Source organism: Bubalus bubalis, chromosome 14, assembly GCF_019923935.1.
Source record: "Bubalus bubalis isolate 160015118507 breed Murrah chromosome 14, NDDB_SH_1, whole genome shotgun sequence".
NCBI classification, from domain to species: domain Eukaryota; kingdom Metazoa; phylum Chordata; class Mammalia; order Artiodactyla; family Bovidae; genus Bubalus; species Bubalus bubalis.
The window spans coordinates 43366803-43384409 of record NC_059170.1 but is presented as its reverse complement, the minus strand read 5'-3'; the positions used below and the strand labels follow the sequence as shown (position 1 = coordinate 43384409).

At 45.6% G+C, this 17607-nt stretch overlaps 1 protein-coding gene across 6 annotated transcripts in view; it reads left to right on the top strand.

Annotated features, from left to right (window-relative positions):
• Positions 1–17607, top strand: part of KIZ (kizuna centrosomal protein) — a 91868-nt gene that overhangs the window by 37585 nt on the left and 36676 nt on the right. For 5 of the 6 annotated variants that reach the window (XM_006062817.4, XM_044927980.2, XM_044927983.2 and 2 more), the window contains 2 exons: positions 10201–10314; positions 17041–17191. In XM_006062817.4, the coding sequence (XP_006062879.2) occupies positions 10201–10314; positions 17041–17191 (265 nt within the window). The remainder of the gene's footprint in view (positions 1–10200; positions 10315–17040; positions 17192–17607) is intronic. The other variant, XM_044927981.2, reaches the window with a different exon arrangement.

The following is a 17607-nucleotide window of genomic DNA, read 5'->3' as shown; positions in this document are numbered from 1 at the left end:
CTTGTTTAGTGGCCCCAGAGCTCCCCCTCCTGTTGCTCTCCCATCATCTTGACAGGTGGCCTCTTACTGTCTCTGGTCACTTCCTTCTTCCCCCTCCACACTCCAAGTAGAAAGATTCCTTTTGCTGCCCTGATCCTCTCAGTTCAGCTCCACTCAGAACTCATGCCCAGAGTTTGTCCTCAGGGCAGATGGCCCCACACCCACTTCAGTCCCTTTTCCTCACCCTGAAGTGAACCAGGAACCCCCTTTCAGGTGGGCTGCCCAGCTCGGGCAGTGCCCCCCAGTGATTTGGAGGTGCTCACACCTGGGCCCAGCAGTGGGGCTTCTGCCTCCATGGCTCTGACCACACTGTGTAGCCACACCCTGAGTGTCCCTGGGCCAAGGCAATGCCCACTGGCTGCCACCAAACCCTGCGCTTCAATGTGAGCCCCTCTCAAGGTGGGTGGGTGATGGTGGGGAAGGGTCCTTGGGGCAAAACTGGGACCTGTCTCCAGTCGTCGGGTGGAACGCGTCAACACTTGACTCCTCTCCATCTTGCCACTGTTTTTTTCCTCCTCTTCAGCTCCTCCTGGCTCGGCTCCCCTTTTACAGTCCCCCTAACTGATATTTCTCACATCTGAAGAACAGTCTTTTAGCCACGGTGACAGGCTTCTGAAAGAAAACAAATCACTGTGAAGGTGGGATTAGAGAAGGGACATTGGAGCTGAGGACCTGAATGAAAGGCTTTCCCTTGGGGGGTGGGGGGGCATCATGGGGAGTGCATGCACGTAAGACAGCCGAAAACCCAAAACGAAGCAGGAAGTGAGCTTTTAAAACATCCAAGATATGTGTTCTTGTACTTTCACACTTGATCTCACCATTTGAGTCCTTGTTGGGCGACTCACTCTGTTAACTTAACCTCCAGGAGAATCTGAACCCAGTGGGGAGGAGTCCTGAACCCTGTCCTCCATGGTGTCCAACTCACTCTCACTTTTTCTCACTGTTCTCCCTCATCAATGTAAATCTGTTTTAATTTGCTTCTCATTTTGATGGACTGAATGTGTCTGAATCTGCTGCTTCAAGCAATTCTAGACTCATTTCCTCCATCACAGTGATGCTCAGATGTATTCTACTAGAATTACCCTGCAGTGAGGGAAAAAAAAAAAAAAACTCTTCTCCAGGTCTGTAGGAAAATGAATCTTTGTGATTTTGAGAACTTGCTCAAAATCATTTTTCCTAAAACTTCGGTCCCTGCTGTAGCTTGCCTACTAGAGCATGAAAAAATGCGTGAGAACATCGAGTGAGTAAGGACAAATCTGTAGGAAGCCACTGATCTCGTTAGCTTTGATGGGTTGGGTTTTTATCATGGATGTGTGATTGTTATATTGCACATGTATATTCATCGTCCACTCATAAAACTTTTTCTGATTTGTGTGATGAAACGAAGTACATCAGCACGCTAGTGTTCTGCACAAAGTTCTGAGAACTCCAGGTGTCCTGCCACCTTAAACACTGAAAGTGAAAGGAAAGTGAGGTCGCTCAGTCGTGTCCGACTCTTTGCGACCCCATGGACTGTAGCCCACCAGGCTCCTCCATCCATGGAATTTCTAGGCAAGAGTACTGGAGTGGGCTGCCATTTCCTGCTCCAGGGGATCTTCCCAACCCAGGGATTGAACCCAGGTCTCATGCATTGCGGGCAGATGCTTTACCGTCTGAGTCACCAGGGAATCCCCAAACAGTGAAAAACAGTGCTTTCTAGACCCTAAACGAATTTCTTATGGTATTGGCTCATGGCACTGACAGTCCTTACTGTTCAGCTGAAGTACAGATCATGAGGACACGTGCTGACCATGCTTGTTGGAGCATAATTACATCTGTCATCATGAGCATGGACTTCCCTGGTGGCTCACCAGTAAAGAACCCGCCTGCAGTGCAGGAGACGCGGGTTCAATCCCTGGGTTGGGAGGATCCCCTAGAGAAGGGAGTGGCACCCACTCCAGTATTCTTGCCTGGAGAATCTCATGGACAAGAGACCCTGGTGGGCTACAGTCCATGGGGTTGCAAAAGAGTTGGATACAACTCAGTATACGACTAAAACAGTAACAGTCATGAGCATACTTGAAATTGGTTTCCACTGTTTTGAAAGATGCAGTTACTCCGAATTAGGGATGTGCTTGTCTGACATCCTCTGAAGCCCAGCACTGACAGGAGACGCTGTTTCACCTAATTCCCAGCATCTACCCAGGAGGGCCAGTTAGCATGGACTGTTTCCTTGCTCACATCCTGCCAGCCTTTCCTCCACAGTTAATTCATTTGTTCATTCACAATGATAATTTGGTATTGTCTCCTTTCTTGTTTCTTCTTGGGATTATTTTAGAAGCGTCTTGGATGATTGAGTATTTGAGTAGTAAAGCGATTTGGTTTTTTCATTGTAATACAGTATTGCGAGGGCAGGTAGCAAGCAGGCACAGTCTTTCCCATGGTGCTCTGCTCAATTTTTACTGGACTCCTGCAGGAGGGGGCAAGCATCAACAGCCAAGTGTTCAGTCCCTTCATGCTGGTCCCTCCCTGGGTGCTGCTTCTCCCATTTCAGTGTCATCACTGAGGTGGACCTGGATCACTGACTGCCCTGGATGGGACTTCCATTCATCAAACATAATTGGCATCGTAAGAACATCACCTGTCCTGGAGAAGTGACTTATATACTAACTTATTTCAGGGTCTAACCACTGCCTGAGCCTCAGTGAGCTCATGCACCACCCATCATGCCTTCTGGTCTTCCTCATGTGCTGAAACTGTGCCAGCCCAACCTGAGCCTCCTACTCTCTTCTACAGATGCACACACACATGCATGCACACACACACCCCAGTGCATGCAAACATGGAGACAGGTGTGTAATAGCACAGCAAAAGTCTGATGTTTGGTTTAGGGTCCCCCATCATTCATTATGCTGCAGCAAAGTTGGTTCTACCCTGACAGTAAGATGCCCCTTTACCAAAAGCACCCGCTCAGTTTAGTTCAGTTCAGTTGTTCAGTCGTGTCCGACTCTTTGCGACCCCATGGACTGCAGCATACCAGGCTTCCCTGTCCATCACCAACTCCCAGAGCTTACTCAAACTCATGTTCATCACGTTGGTGACACCATCCAACCATCTCATCCTCTGTTGTCCCCTTCTCCTCCCACTTTCAATCTTTCCCAGCATCAGGGTCTTTTCAAATGAGTCAGTTCTTTGCATCAGGTAAGCGAAGTATTATAGTTTCAGCTTCAGCATCAGTCCTTCCAATGAATATTCAGGGATGATGTCCTTTAGGATTGACTGGTTTAATCTCCTTGCAGTCCAAGGGACTCTCAAGAGTCTTCTCCAACACCACAGTTCAAAAGCATCAATTCTTCAGCATTCAACTTTCTTAACAGTCCAGTTCTCACATCCATATATATGACTACTGGAAAAACCATAGCTTTGAGTAGATGGACCTTTGTTGGCAAAGTAATGTCTCTGCTTTTTAATATGCTGTCTAAGTTGGGCATAGCTTTTCTTCCAAGGAGCAAGCATCTTTTAATTTCATGGCTGCATTCACCATCTGCAGTGATTTTGGAGCCCCCCAAAATAAAGTCTGTCACTGTTTGCATTGTTTCCCCATCTGTTTGCTATGAAGTTGTCAGGTGAGTGTATGCTCTTCGGTTCTGTCTTGTCACAACAAAGATTTGGGGTGACGGACATTAAAGCCCCCTTGGCATGTCACAGCTCTCGGGTCTTGGACAGACTGTGTTATAGCTCTCAGGTCTCAAATGGACCGTGTTATAGCTCTTAGACAAATCAGTGTTACCCCTCTATTTTATTTAGAAGATAGCAGGAAAATCCATCTTCGAGGTGTGAGGGCATGTCGATCCAAAGACATGAAGAGAAGAGCACCCCAGCACTCGGGAGAGAGAGAGCGAGAGCCCTTTGGCTCCTCTTTTTATGTTTTTTCCTTCCCCCTGGGCCTGCCCTATGCAAATTGGGCTTAGTCAGGAGTGCTGTTCTACCTGAAGTCCTCACTCAGGTCCTCGGACCTTCCTTTGACCTTCCTCTGTTCTATTTTTGCGGGCTTTTCCCTTCCTTGTCTTTTAGCCACCGCCATTTTGGACTCCTTTTCCCTATTCTAACTGCCTAACAAAGTTACGGGACCAAATGCCATGATATTAGTTTTCTGAATGTTGAGTTTTAAGCCAGCTTTTTCACTGGGCTCTAGCGTTTAATTATAGAACCGGTGATGATAATGTCTAATAAAAATTCTTTACCGTGTTCATAGTATTATATTTTTTAAAAATTTTCCAAAATATGTGGCCTGATGGCATTAAGTTTTGCAAAGGCATCAAGTAGTCTGATAAGTCATTCACCCTGCATGTTCATCAGAGAAGGCAATGGCAACCCACTCCAGTACTCTTGCCTGGAGAATCCCAGGGACAGGGGAGCCTTGGTGGGCTGCCATCTATGGAGTTGCACAGAGTTGGACATGACTGAAGTGACTTAGCAGCAGCAGCAGCAGCAGCTGCTGCATGTTCATTTTTGCAGCAGGGATTTCAAGCCAGGCTCTGCAGACCTGTTGCATGCACCTCTGATTGGAGAGCGCAGCCAGCAGCCTAAGGGAGATACCCCCTTGGTGACATGTCAGGGATGTAACAGACACCCTGGGAGCAAACGTGTTCAGCTTTCACTGCCCACCCCCATCAAGGCAGGGCTGATTTTTATCAACCTGGGTGTGAAATTTGGGACCCACAAAAATTCTTGGCTGCTAAGAACTGGGTTCTCGGTTCAGACTGGTTCTCTCTGTTGAAGGGTGAAAGGAGAACACCTATTATAAATCAAGCCTTCCAGAATCTCATTAAGGAACTTGAGAAAACAGGTAGTCTGGGAGAGGCAGTAGTTCTGAAAACTGAAGTGGGGCCAAATAAGAATGTCTGTTTGGAGGCCAGTGAGAGATAAAGGCAAAGGTTTTGCTTGTCAGGCCTCTGCTGCTTTAAAGAAAGAGCCGCCTCACAGGCGCGGGTGCCGGGGTCCCAGCTGTCAGCGCCATCATCCGGCCTCCAGGTGAAGACAAGGAGCCTTGTTTCCCGGATGAAGAGAGGAGCCTTGTTCGTGACCCCTGGCCCGCAGCACCGCAGACCCCTGCCCCCCACCCCCGCCCCAGCCTTTGTGCTGCCGCTCCTCCTCCCTCCCTCCAGACTTTGTGCGCCTTTAAGTGGCCCCCCGGAAGGGACCACCCAGGGGGCTGCACAATGGGGGCTGAAGTAGCCCCTGAAACATAGGTTTCTTGAGACAGGCCGTGAAAAGAAAAGTACTGTTTAACTATGTACGTGTTTGTCCTTTCTACCACCGTTTTGTGTGGCTAACAAACCCCACCCCCCCGCACCGCCCCCTCGCATCCAGACTTCTCCAAGGCCGTACCCCCAGCTGTTCCGGCTGCTCCTCGTTCCTGCTCCCAAGGCGCTGCTGCCTCAGTCTGCTTACATGCACGCCTTTGGATGGATGGTCAGGAAATTGGTATCAGAGCAAACAAATGATGCTTGCCTGATGAAACTGTTTTATCAGTCATCCTCAGAGTCGGTGGCTTGGCACTGCTGCTGGGTGAGATGTGTCTGTAGGACCACTCAACAAAAGCTGGCAGCCGGAATTCAGTTCTCAATAGCCATTCACACCTCTGTAAAAGGATTAGCTCCGGCTGATTGTTAGCCTGTTTAAATCTTAATTTGCATCTTTATGGAGGTAGGGCTTCTCCGGGCCTCTCTGCTGCTTGGAGATGTGTGTGTATGTGTGTACCTGTGGGTGGGCATCCCGGGAGGTTTTCTCTTACTGGCGAAGGTGCTAAATTGCTTCAGGAGGACCCGTAAGTGACACAGATTGAAGTAGCTACTTCGGTTTTGACTGACCTTGGTTGGGCTTTGGTTCATTAGTTACATTGGGTTTGGCCAAAAAGTCCATTCTGGTTTTTCCTTACAGCTTGCAGAAAAACCGACCAAACTTTTTGGTCAACCCAATCAGATCAGATCAGTCGCTCAGTCAATTGTGGGTTCAGAACATAAGGTGCATAAATGCATTCTGTTACTTCTGTTTAAACTCAGGAACCTCATGGGTCTTAGGATTTTTCAGTGTTGTTCATTGTAATCAATAAATTTCCTTGGGCATTAAATGGAGAAAAACAGACCTAGGATCTGATGGAATGATGGTTTTAAAATAATCTATTCTATCCAGACCATGTGTTCTTAGTGAAAAGATCAAAGCCACCTTATGTTTCAAAAGGAAAGTATGACCTACCAAAGCTGTGAGTTTCCAGGCGAGGATTCTGCAAGCTCTGGAATCCGATGGAGACTAGCAAGCCGTGTTGCCTTCACGTGTGTGGGTTATTTCCCCATGACACACTCACGTCCCACCGCCACCTCTGTGTGTGATGCCTGCTTGTTGTTGCTCTTTCTGAAATAGTTTCCTCCCTAAAACCTCATTCTGGATATAACCAACTGCCTTCTGAGTCTTCCATTTCCTTAAAGAGACAGTAAACATCATCCATAAAACTTTCAACAAGTAACACTGTGTTGTGTAAACTGTGTAAGCAGACTTGTCCCTGTCTGGAGTCCGGGCCCACACCATGCAAAGACTGTGTCTCCTGGAGAAAATGAAACCCCAAAGTCAGGCTCCCATCACTGCAGCTGAAGCACGTACTCACCGAGTACCCCGAAGACGGCAACCAGGGCAGATGGGAAAGTCATGTGCTAGAGTCAAGGAGAAATTTATTTTCTGTTTGCCAAGAAGTAATTCTCAGTTTGTGATACTGAAAGAAAAAGCATCTTTTCTCCCTTTATTTCTTTTTTAAAAAAAACTCTACCTTGACTGCTCACATTAGCCTGGCATGAAGTTGCTTTCTTGTAAATAATGTCCTAAATTCTGTGTGACTGAAAATGAAGCTTTCTCAGAAAGTAATTAGTTTAAATTTAGCCAAAACATAATTTATTGCGTGCTTAAGTATTACTGGATAAAATAAAATTATGTTAAAGCAGCCATTTGTGTTACTAGCAGTTGCTTGTCCTCAAGCAGGTTTGTCCTCTTGCTGGACCTCACAGAAAGCAAACGGATGGTAGGGGCCCAGTGCCTTGGTGCCCGGACACCCTCTCCCCAGGAGAGAGATGGGCTGTCAGGCCAATGCTCTTCTAGCTGAAGTGTTCTGGTAGGAATGCAAATAGAAGACACGGAAGAAATTGAGCTCTTGAATTTGAAAATGGTATTTTCATCACACATCGTCTTTTAACTCTGTACATTGTGTGAATTATTTAAGTTGTTTGCAGGCAAATGTTGATGGATATTTTGCAAACTAAAGTCTGTCCCATGGGGAGATAAATATTAGAAATCCTCAACTCAGAGCCACTCATCTTTCGGCACATAAGGTTAGGAGTTAATCTAGGGTGGGCCATGGCTCCGTGGGGACAGTGCTGGTGGCTGTCTCACTGACCAGCTTGTAGATCATTCCTTGCTGAGCCCTGGAAGCCCTGGGCCGGTGTGACACCACTGTGTAAAAACAAACTGTAACAGCACACATGTCATGAATTGTCTCATGTGGGTTTAAATCTTGTCCTGTCATTCAGCACACAGTGTCCTTAAGAGTGTCGTCAGCATCCTATGAAATCCCAAGTACCCTTGCTGTTCTCAACAGGCCTGTTAGTCATGTGGGGAAGACTTGTCAGATGGGGCATAGCTGGAGGACAGCATAGGGTGGGGTGCTATCAGCTTCATGCTGGAGGAACTCAGGGATGAGAAAGATCCCTGTGAAGGAGGCAGTTGGAGACACTGCCAGACAAGTGTGGGGGCAGTTGGTCTGAGCAGGCCTGACATCTGGACTCGGCAGACTGCTAAAGAGGGAAGGCATTTGGCGTATGATTGCTCACTGGCCCTGCCATGGTGGTACTTGGGATGGAGATGGGGGGAGGACGCTGGAGTCGGGGAGCATTGTCCGTAAGGAGTTTATAACAGTAACCAGACTCCACTGATCGGCTTTCTCTTCTCATCATTCCTAAAAGTGGCAGAGGTAAGATACTCGTCCCTGGGGGGCACTGCCACATTCCACCTTGGCACAGCAGCATGAGCCGTCTGCCAAGCTCCCCTGCTGTACTCAGGTTTGCAAGGATACAGAAGCCACATCCCTTGCTTGGGGCTCACCCCTGGTCCCCCTGGTCGGAAAGTGAGTCTAGAAGCCATCTAAGCTGGAGATTCCGAGCCCACAGCATGGCTTTGTTTATCAAGCACAGTGTTTAACATTCTTCTAAATAGTTGCCCCATGTTAAAATCTGAGAGATGTCCTATAAAAATAAAACTAGCAATGGTGAATTTCCAGCTTCTCTTAAAAACTGGAAAGATCTAGCCTCACTGAGACACTCTGCCATGGGAGCCTGGGGTGACCAGCCCTTTAAGGTTGACACGTGCCCCAGCCTTTAGCATCCTCACCCCACCAGCGGTGGGCGTGTGGGTCCTCCCCGTCTGCCGCCCACCACCATGCTCACATCTGCGAGCTCGTCCCCTGCCACCCAAAGCAAAGGGTCGGTCCCCTGGCCCGTCTCTCCCTCACCAACCCCGTCCACAGCTACAGCTGCCAGGAAACCAGCCATGACTCAAAAACCCACGACGTTTATCGCTGTTTCTTTGCCATAGTTTTATATTGAATCTTATTTCCTGTTACTGTCCAGTCACCACCCCAGCCAGCTTATCTCCTTGCTGGGTCCCACCCCCTCTTAGCCTGGCTTTCCCTCGCCTTTGCCTTGCTGCTGCCTGGCTTCAGCTATGGTCTCCCTCTGTCTGCATCCTGCTTGGCACAGGGCCCTGCCCCACCTTCCTGACCATCTTTCCCTCTACGTATCATTACTGCTCTGAAATTGGCTTATCTTTGTCTTCTTAAGGGCAGGTCTCACTCTGTGAATTGGTTGATGACAAGATACAGCCTTCTAGGGAGAATCGGGACCCAGAGTTTGCCTTTGAAAAAGCTGGTAGACATAGGTACTGCATGCACATCCCATGGGCAAGGAGGTTTGGGGCAGCCGAGGTCAGGCAATGAGGACCCAACATGACATGGGCCACAGGCTCAGGGTTTAGACAAGAGCTGGGACTTGGCCTGGAGCTGGGGGTGCCAGCAGAGGGGCCCAGAGTCCAGAACAAGGCTTGAATCTGGGGACCCGTTTCTGTTTCCTGCCCAGGGTAAAGGCCTGCTCGGGGTGGGGCGGGCGGTGGGGGGAGCCTCCAGTGTACAGGTGGAGCAGGTCTTTTTCATCCTTGTATCATCAGGCACATGGCCATCGAATAGATCCAGTAACTTAGCCCAACCATTAGATCTCTCCCAACCTTTAGACTGATTACAAATTAGTAATACTTTACTATGAACATTGCTTTATAAGTTGCTTCGTTTTCCTCTTGGGGAATGTGTTGTATATTGCCAGCTACATATATGATCAGTTTCTTTAAAGGAGAAGTATTTTGTCTTTGATATCTTCTCCCATGACTTTTTAGAATCATGCAGTCATTTTTTTTTTTTTTAAAGGAATTTACTAACCAAGCTCTTTGGAGACTGTTGTGACTCTGACAGACCTAACCTAGAACAATTAACACTCCACCAGTGTCCCTGTGGACTGCAAATAGATGACAAGGGCTAAATCCCTCTTTCCACTCCTTCCTGTTCTTTCTAAAAATAAAGAAAATTTCATTGCAGTGGGATCTGAATGGAGAAATAATAGTCATTTTTTTCTGCATTCAGAAATAGAGGACGTAACCTCTACTTCAGCCAGCAGTTTTCAATTTCTTAGCAGTGACAATTTAAGTAAATTTCATGTGAGTGGAGATCTAACTTTGTTATGATTGACAATGTGAAATTAGTCTTTTCAGCTGTTCCGATTATCTGGCATTCCTATCAGTCAGGTGGGATGTGCAGTGAGATTGCACAGCTGTGGATGTGAACCTCACTGAAGTCTGCAAAGGGTTAAAAGCCACTTCCTCTGATGGATTTAAAACAGCCACCTTCGCACAGACAAGTTTTTCAAACCACCCCATTTTACATCTTTGTCAAGAGACAGTCTAGTTGCTGCATCTTTATGTTTAGATTATATTACAGATATATTTCAATAAACCACAAAGAGCCACCATAGATTCTAGAAGCTGACCGTCTGGGCTCAAATAAACACCTCCTGCGGCACCTGTTTTATTTTATAGGCTCTGTAACCACAGTGACATCCTACGAGAAGGCCCTGACGCCTGCGGAACCGCTGTCCTTCACCAGCTCCCGCAACTCTGCCCCAGGGGTGGCAGTGACAAAGAGCAAGTCAGGTATGACAGTGCTCAAGTTGCTGCTGTGGTGGGTAGGCCCTTCTCGTCCCCAGATAAGGGTGGAAAAACACTGCTGTACACAGTCAGCTCTGTGCTGGGCACCAGGAGCATAGATTTAACTGTGGCCTCACCATCTACTGCTTTGTGAATGTATTTGTTTCTAATTGTTAATTGGATACATCTGCTCAATTCCTGCTCCTATATCTTGCTCAGTCCCTGTGCATGTATCTGCTGAACCCCTGCCCATAGCAACATTTTAAGGAATACTCGTGGGGAGGGACATGAGTAAGCTCAGTCTCACATGTTCACATAACTTGGTGAACACCCAGGTGGTAGTCCAGCAGAACCTCCCGCTGGACAGGTGTCCTTGCCAAATCCAAACCCCAGATGGGTCCCTGCGTTTCCAAGGTCATGCTGGTGATGCAGGCCTCTGATGAATATAGTTCCTATACCAACAGCATCAACAAATCCTGGAAGCTTGTTAGAAACGCATGTTCTTGGGTCCCACCCCAGATCCACTGAACCAGGGGTCTGTTGGTGGGGCCCTGCCATCTGGGCTTGAATGGATGCTTACCTCTGCTCCCTCAAGTGTGAGAGCGCTGCTCCAACCATGTGTCTTCAGTGGCTCAAAAGTGGGCGTGAGCGAGTGAGGTTAATTGTTGGCAGGGTGGTTGGCACACGTGAGTCATGGTTCTTTCTGAATCAGTCAGAAGTCTATCCCTCCACACACCTTCTCGGCACTCTGGGTGGCTTGTCAGGGCCTCAGAAGCTTTGCGGCATCTGGGCTTCTGAATTAAATTCACAGCATTACAGATAGATAATATGTGTAGTGGTTTCTCCAGTGCTGCCCCTGGTAGGTGCCTAATTCATGGGTGCATGAATGTTACCAGTGCCCTTACCCTGATTTTTATTTGGGGGACTGACTGAAGTGAAGTCCCCTCACTGAAGTCTGTCCCCACCGTTTTCCAGCTGAGAACAAATGGCTGCTCAGGTGTGGTCAGCCCACCTGAAAGGGCCTTGTCTGGCCGGGAGAGTGAGATGGCTTTCAGGTCTGGTTGTCTTACATCTGGCGTCTACTGTCTTTTCTGTGTGTCATGCAGACTCTTTCGTATAAGTATATAAACAGGCAGGATAACGTGGTTTTCAGAGTGGAATTCGGCATAAATCCATTGTGTATTGGGTCCCATCAAGGCGTGAGGAGCCATCCGGGTAATGGTCTCTAAAAGGACCTTGTCCCAAGAAAATGTGGCTGATCACAGGACTACATCCCACAGACCGCAGAGTGAGGGTCACCAGTGCTGAACGGAACGTGTTTACATCCGCTTCTGAATCTTGCTGTGATCTCCACACTACAGAGAATGTGGGACCTGCCCATCCTGGTCAGTAGCTTTTCAGCTTACAGCAGTGAAGGGCGATGCATGGAAATCCTCTTTCATGTTTTTATCATGCAAAGTGAAGATAAAGGCAGTCTTAAAATGCCCTTTACAAGGGTGGGAGAAGCTGGCTAGAGAGGAGTCTCTGGCCATTTGGTGATTGTGTGCAGTAAGGCTCTTCAGCTGGACCCGCCACTTCTTTCTCACCGTCTTCTTTGTCTGTTGATATACTGTTTGGCATAAACCACAGTGGTGGTATGTCGCATGAAGGCATATATGCATTTATAATTCTCTCTGTGGACTGAGTTGTTAGACTAGGTGATTCATCATGTGACTCTCTTAACCTGGGCTGCCAGACTGTGGCGTGGTGATAAGATATGCCATCTCCATCGACTCGGCCCGCGTTTGTTACAGTTTCTCAACATGCATAAATAGAGCGTCCTTTCCCATTATGAGAGGTTGCATTTTCCATGACTGTTGATCTATAGTTATGTATAAATCAGCCTTCCAAGAAGAAATGATCTTTCTTTATGACCAACACAAATTTTAAAATTAATATCTGGAGCCTTCGGAACTGTGTCTCTGCCACAGTCATTTTTTAAAGCCAGATAAAGAAGTCAGGAATGGTTCCTGAAATCACTGTTGTGGTCTGTTATAATCAGAATTACCCCGTGTCATGACTGAGGATGCTGTTCCTTGCACACTGATTGCCACTGGCTCCCTCGCTAGCCTCAGAAAAAGCCCCAGGTGTCTACCTGACCTCTGAGAGACAGGCAGTCAGGTCTTAGCTGCCAGTTCTTCCTAACAGGTCTTAATCCTGGCATCATGCTCCCCTGCCCTCTGCATGTTCACCACATCCTGTGTCCTCAGTGCCCAGGAGGTATTCCTAGTGCTGTGCTATGCTTAGTCACTCAGTCGTGTCCAGCTCTTTGCAACCCCATGGACTGTAGCCCACCAGGCTCCTCTGTCCATGGAATCCTCCAGGTAGGAATACTGGAGTGGGTTGCCATGCTCTCCTCCAGGAGGTCTTTGCAACCCAGGGATTGAACCCAGGTCTCCTGCATTACAGGCAAGGTATTGCTAGGTATTTCCCTAAATGGGGTTATTCCTGTCTGCCAGGGACAGCCCTTAGACTGAAGCTGCCAGCTGGTCCTTCCAGAAACACAAATTTGAAGAGAATCATCTACTTCTGTTTCTCAATTGTTAGTGACATTGAAGTCAGCTGGGCAGAATGGGAAGGCTGTAACATCATATGGACTCCTGAAAGCCTGTAAACAGAGCCATGTTTTGTGTGGCCATGGCCCTGCTTGTGCCCCTGACCAAACCTTGGCAAGCAACATCTGTCTCTTTGCTTCCGTTCAATCCAGAAAATGGGACACCTGGTCCACAGCATAGATTGGAAAGATAGATTTCTGAATTCTCTATCACAAAATGAAGCCTCATCAAAGAAAAAATGACAGAACCATTCCTATCATCATTATTATTGTTATTACTGATTTTTGTTATAGCTGGGATTAAATGTTGTAACACCTTCATGTGAAAGGCTTACTGTTACTAGTAAGTTGTCATTTTAGACAATTATGAGTTTTTAAAATATGATGCATGTCATTTGAGGCAGTCGATTTTAAAAAAATTGTTCTTTATTGCCTCCTGGAAAATATATTTTAACATAAAAGTGATTATTTAATCACTTTGTCTTCTATAGAAACTGTAATGAGACTACCCATGATTTTATGTCTTTTCCAGGTGCAATTAATTGTCTCTGTCCATTGCTCCTTTCAGATACATTCATCCCATTGTGCTCTCAAACTAATGCTGAAAAATTGTCAGGTTTATAGGATTTGGAGTATAGTATGTAGAATCTATTTTATTCTGCTTATGTTCAGAATAAAATTCAAGATATTTATTATTTTGTCTGCATTTAAAACTTTGGTCAGATTACCCATCTGTTGTAAATCAGTTGTAGTTAGGAAATGCTGATAACTTTGCTTAAATTGCAGTTTTCTCATTGGAAATCATTATAAGTGTATGACATTAATTATAGACTTTAAAATCTATTTTTAATTAGAGGAGTATATAATTGAGCTGACATCATGCTTTGTTTTTTTTTTTTCTATGTGACATTGATACTAGAAACTTTGCAAAGTGAAGTGGACAAAAGAGGAAAAAACTCCTTTAAGTCCTCTGAACTGCTCCGTAGGTGTTCTAATTCTGTCTGTTTGTGTAGAACCAGGGGCAGGGCTCCACGCAGGGTCCACCATGGCCCAAACCTTCCTGGTTGCCAGGTGTTGGCTTAGCCACTCAGAAGTCACAGATCCTGATGCTGTTTCTCCTCCAAAAGTTCATTTGCTTTTTGAGCCTGTGGGTTTTCTCCTTTTATGAAGCAAGTGTAATAATTACAGGAAACCTCAGCTAGTGCTTTCATGCCAGGACACAAAGGATGGTTACAGTTGGAAGAGGTGTTAGTGACCAGAGTCTTGCCCTTGGCTTTGCTTCTGCAGAAACCATGTGTCTCAGTCACCAGAGAGGCTGGTGTCTGATAAGTCAGTGCATCCCAACTAACTCATCCTCATTAAACTTGTTTTCAGGTTGAATTCAACCTAACTAAACATGCTTTCTAGATAGAAACAATTGATTTTACTCATTATGAGAATATACCTGATGACTGGACTAGAATTTGACAATGGCCCATGTGTGCGTTTTCTTAGGAGGGAAATCACTGTAAACCCAGATGCAGATGCAAGGGGTAACTCATTGACATAGAACAGAACAGAGGACTTGGAAGCTTTGTGACGTTGGTGAGGTCTAGATGTCACCAGGAGAGACAAGTTGCTCAAGGGCCTTCCTATCAGACCAGCCAGGAACCTTGGAATCATCTGGGGAAGTTTTTAAATAAGTTCACGGATTCCAGTGATGCATCCCACTTTATTCAAGTCTTGGGGAAAAGCAGGGGTTAGGTCAGGCCAAATCTTATAACAATTAAGATTTATTTTCAAAGGTTCTGAATTACACCTAGACTTTTTCCCCATTTTATTATGAAAATTTCGAAACATACAGAAAAGTGAGAAAAACTGTAATGCCAACATACCTACAACCCAGCTTCTACCATTGACATTTATTTACACTCCCAAATCTATTTTCCATCCATCCATCCATCCATCAATTCCAATCTGTTATTTTTATGCATTTCCAAGTAAGTTGCACATATTAGTACACAGATTTTTAGTATATACTTTGGCATGTTTTGGAGAAGGAAATGGCAACCCACTCTGGTACTCCTACCTGGAAAATCCCATGGACGGAGAAGCCTGATAGGCTACAGTCCATGGGGTAGCGGGTAGCAAAGGGGGGTTGGACACGACTGAGCAACTTGCCTTTCACTTTGACATGTTTAAACATCTACAGAAGTAGGCGTGAATATAATGAAGTCCCACGTACCCTCTCCCAGACCCACAGTTGTCAACATTTTGCTAGTCTTGTTTTATCTCTCTCCCTCACCCACACTTTTTCTTCAGTAGTTTAAGACAGACAACATTTTTTCCTCTCACAAATACATCTGTAATGTACAAATATTTAATACTTGACCACTTAAGAAAATTCTTTGTTACCTAGTCCTTGTCAGTTTCTTTGGTTTTCTCAAAAGCAGTCTGTCTACATTTGCAGTCTTTGAATCAGGATCCAAATGTAAACTGCTGGTTGGATCGGGATCCAGAATTGTATTCCAGGCAGGTAATTCTGGCAGAACGCCATCACAGGCAGTGCTGGTCCTTCTCTCTTCACCTCCTCAGGCAGCACGTGACTGTGTCCCTTCCTGTGTGCTCCCAGGACTGGGCTGAGGACTTGGGCACTGGCAGACGGGTGCCTCTGATTCAAAGCTTCCATCATGCAGTTTCCTCAACATTCTGATCATTTCCTAGCTGCATTCATTAATTTGGACTTAGAGAATAGTGACTTTTCTAATGCAGCCCTTTCTTTGCATCTATTAATTGAAAAAACTTCTCCCATCAACTACTTGGTAACTCTGATTTTTTTTTTTTTAATTTGTGTTTTTTGTTGTTGACCACAAAGGCAGGACAAATGCTTGACTCCATCCCTTTCTTTAACCAGTTTCCAGAATAACAGATTATTTCTCTAGCAGCATCCAAAGGTTGGTTTGTTGATACTTTGGTGGTAAAAACACACGTAAACATAAAATTTTCCACCTTAACCATTTTAAGTGTACAGTAGCATTAAGTACATTCACATTTTTGTGCATCAGATCTCTAGAGCTTTGTCGTCTTACAGAACTGGAGCTCTGTCCCCATTAAACAAGACCCCAATCCTCCCTCCCCTAGCCCCTGGCAGCCACCACTCTACTCTGCCTCTGCATTTGACTGTTCTCAGCATCTTATGTAAGTGGAATCATACTGTTTTTTTGTGACTGGCTTATATAATGGAGTAGAATGTCATGTTGTAGTACATCTGTGTTGTAGTCTGTGACAAAGATTTCCTTCCTTTTCAAGGCTGAATCCAAAGGTTTTTTATTATTTATCTTTTAAATGAACTCATGTATTTTTATACATGCACCGCGTTCCAGTCCATGTTAGTCATTGTTCTTTTGGCTCTCACACTGTCTCGTCTTTGGCCAGTGGATGCCTCTTTGCCACAACCCCTGAGGCCTGTTCACACAACTCAGGGTCCGAGAGCTTCCTCCCTTCCTGGGACAAGGTGCTCCAGGCTCATCTGATGCATTTCCTGTCCCCAGCCTGAAATATAGCACATTTTTCTTCCGTTTAGTATCTAAATACTATATTATAGGCAGCAATATAGGCTTATGTTGGACTTTTTCCTAATAGTAACTTATTAAAAAAAATAATGAAAGCACTGCATGAGTATAATAAGAATAAACTAATTGAGGTGGAGATATGAACTGTTGCTTTGCTTTACATTTAAGAGGAGCCTGACCACCTCTGCACTAGTTAGAAACAGTGGCCACATGTCAGAATCGCTCTGAGAGTCTTAAAGAAAGTCTCAATTTGCTGGGTTCCCCACCACCAGACTAGTTTTCCTGAACTCTGAAGCAGTGGCATGAAGTACCTAGATGATGCAAAACCCCCCGGGTGGTCCCAGGGTGCAGAGAGAGTTGAGAATTCTCATCTATCAATGATATCGTAACTAAAATAAAATGAAAGTTACCCCCCAAAAAGAAACCTGAACTCTGGAAATGCCCTTATCCCAGATTATTTTAGGTTCCAGACTTTTCTGTGTAAACTGTCTTCTGCTATCATGATTGTGGGGACCTTTAACAATATAGGAGACTCATAAGTCACCCAGCATCACACATGTCTAATGGACTCCTAATTGTGTCTCATAGGTTTGAACAAGCACCAGCCTCAGGCTTATTAAGGACACGATCGGGTCAACATATTGCCGCCCTGAAAGGACATGATACTTTTGTCCAAGAAGAGGAAGTAGCGAAGCTGTCTGAAGTTTTCCTGGTCAGTAAACTGGACCAGAGGACAAAGGTTAATACTTTTTATTCTTTAAAATAAGTTTCAAATTGTACAAGTTAGTCATTTGAGAAAATAGTTAACATCCTTAACAATGATTAACATATTTTAAAAATGTAAATTGTAAGTGAGCTTTTGTGGTTGGTTGGATGAACTTTGATCTCAAACCTTTTGCATAGTGTTTTGTGTATGCATTTCAGGTCCTTTCTTACAGAAGGTTAGTTAACTCAGGGCCTGGAGGTAACCTATTTAAACATACCTACCGCAACATTTGTCCAGGGAGTTCAGGAGCCTCTTGGAGAATTCTGGTTTTCTTTCTCTACACCATCCTTTAAACATACTGTGTGGCCATTTTTGTCAACTCAGCAAATATGTGTTTGTCCACTTCTGTGGATTAGGCAGCAGCCCAGATCTATGAGGGGGAGAGAGAG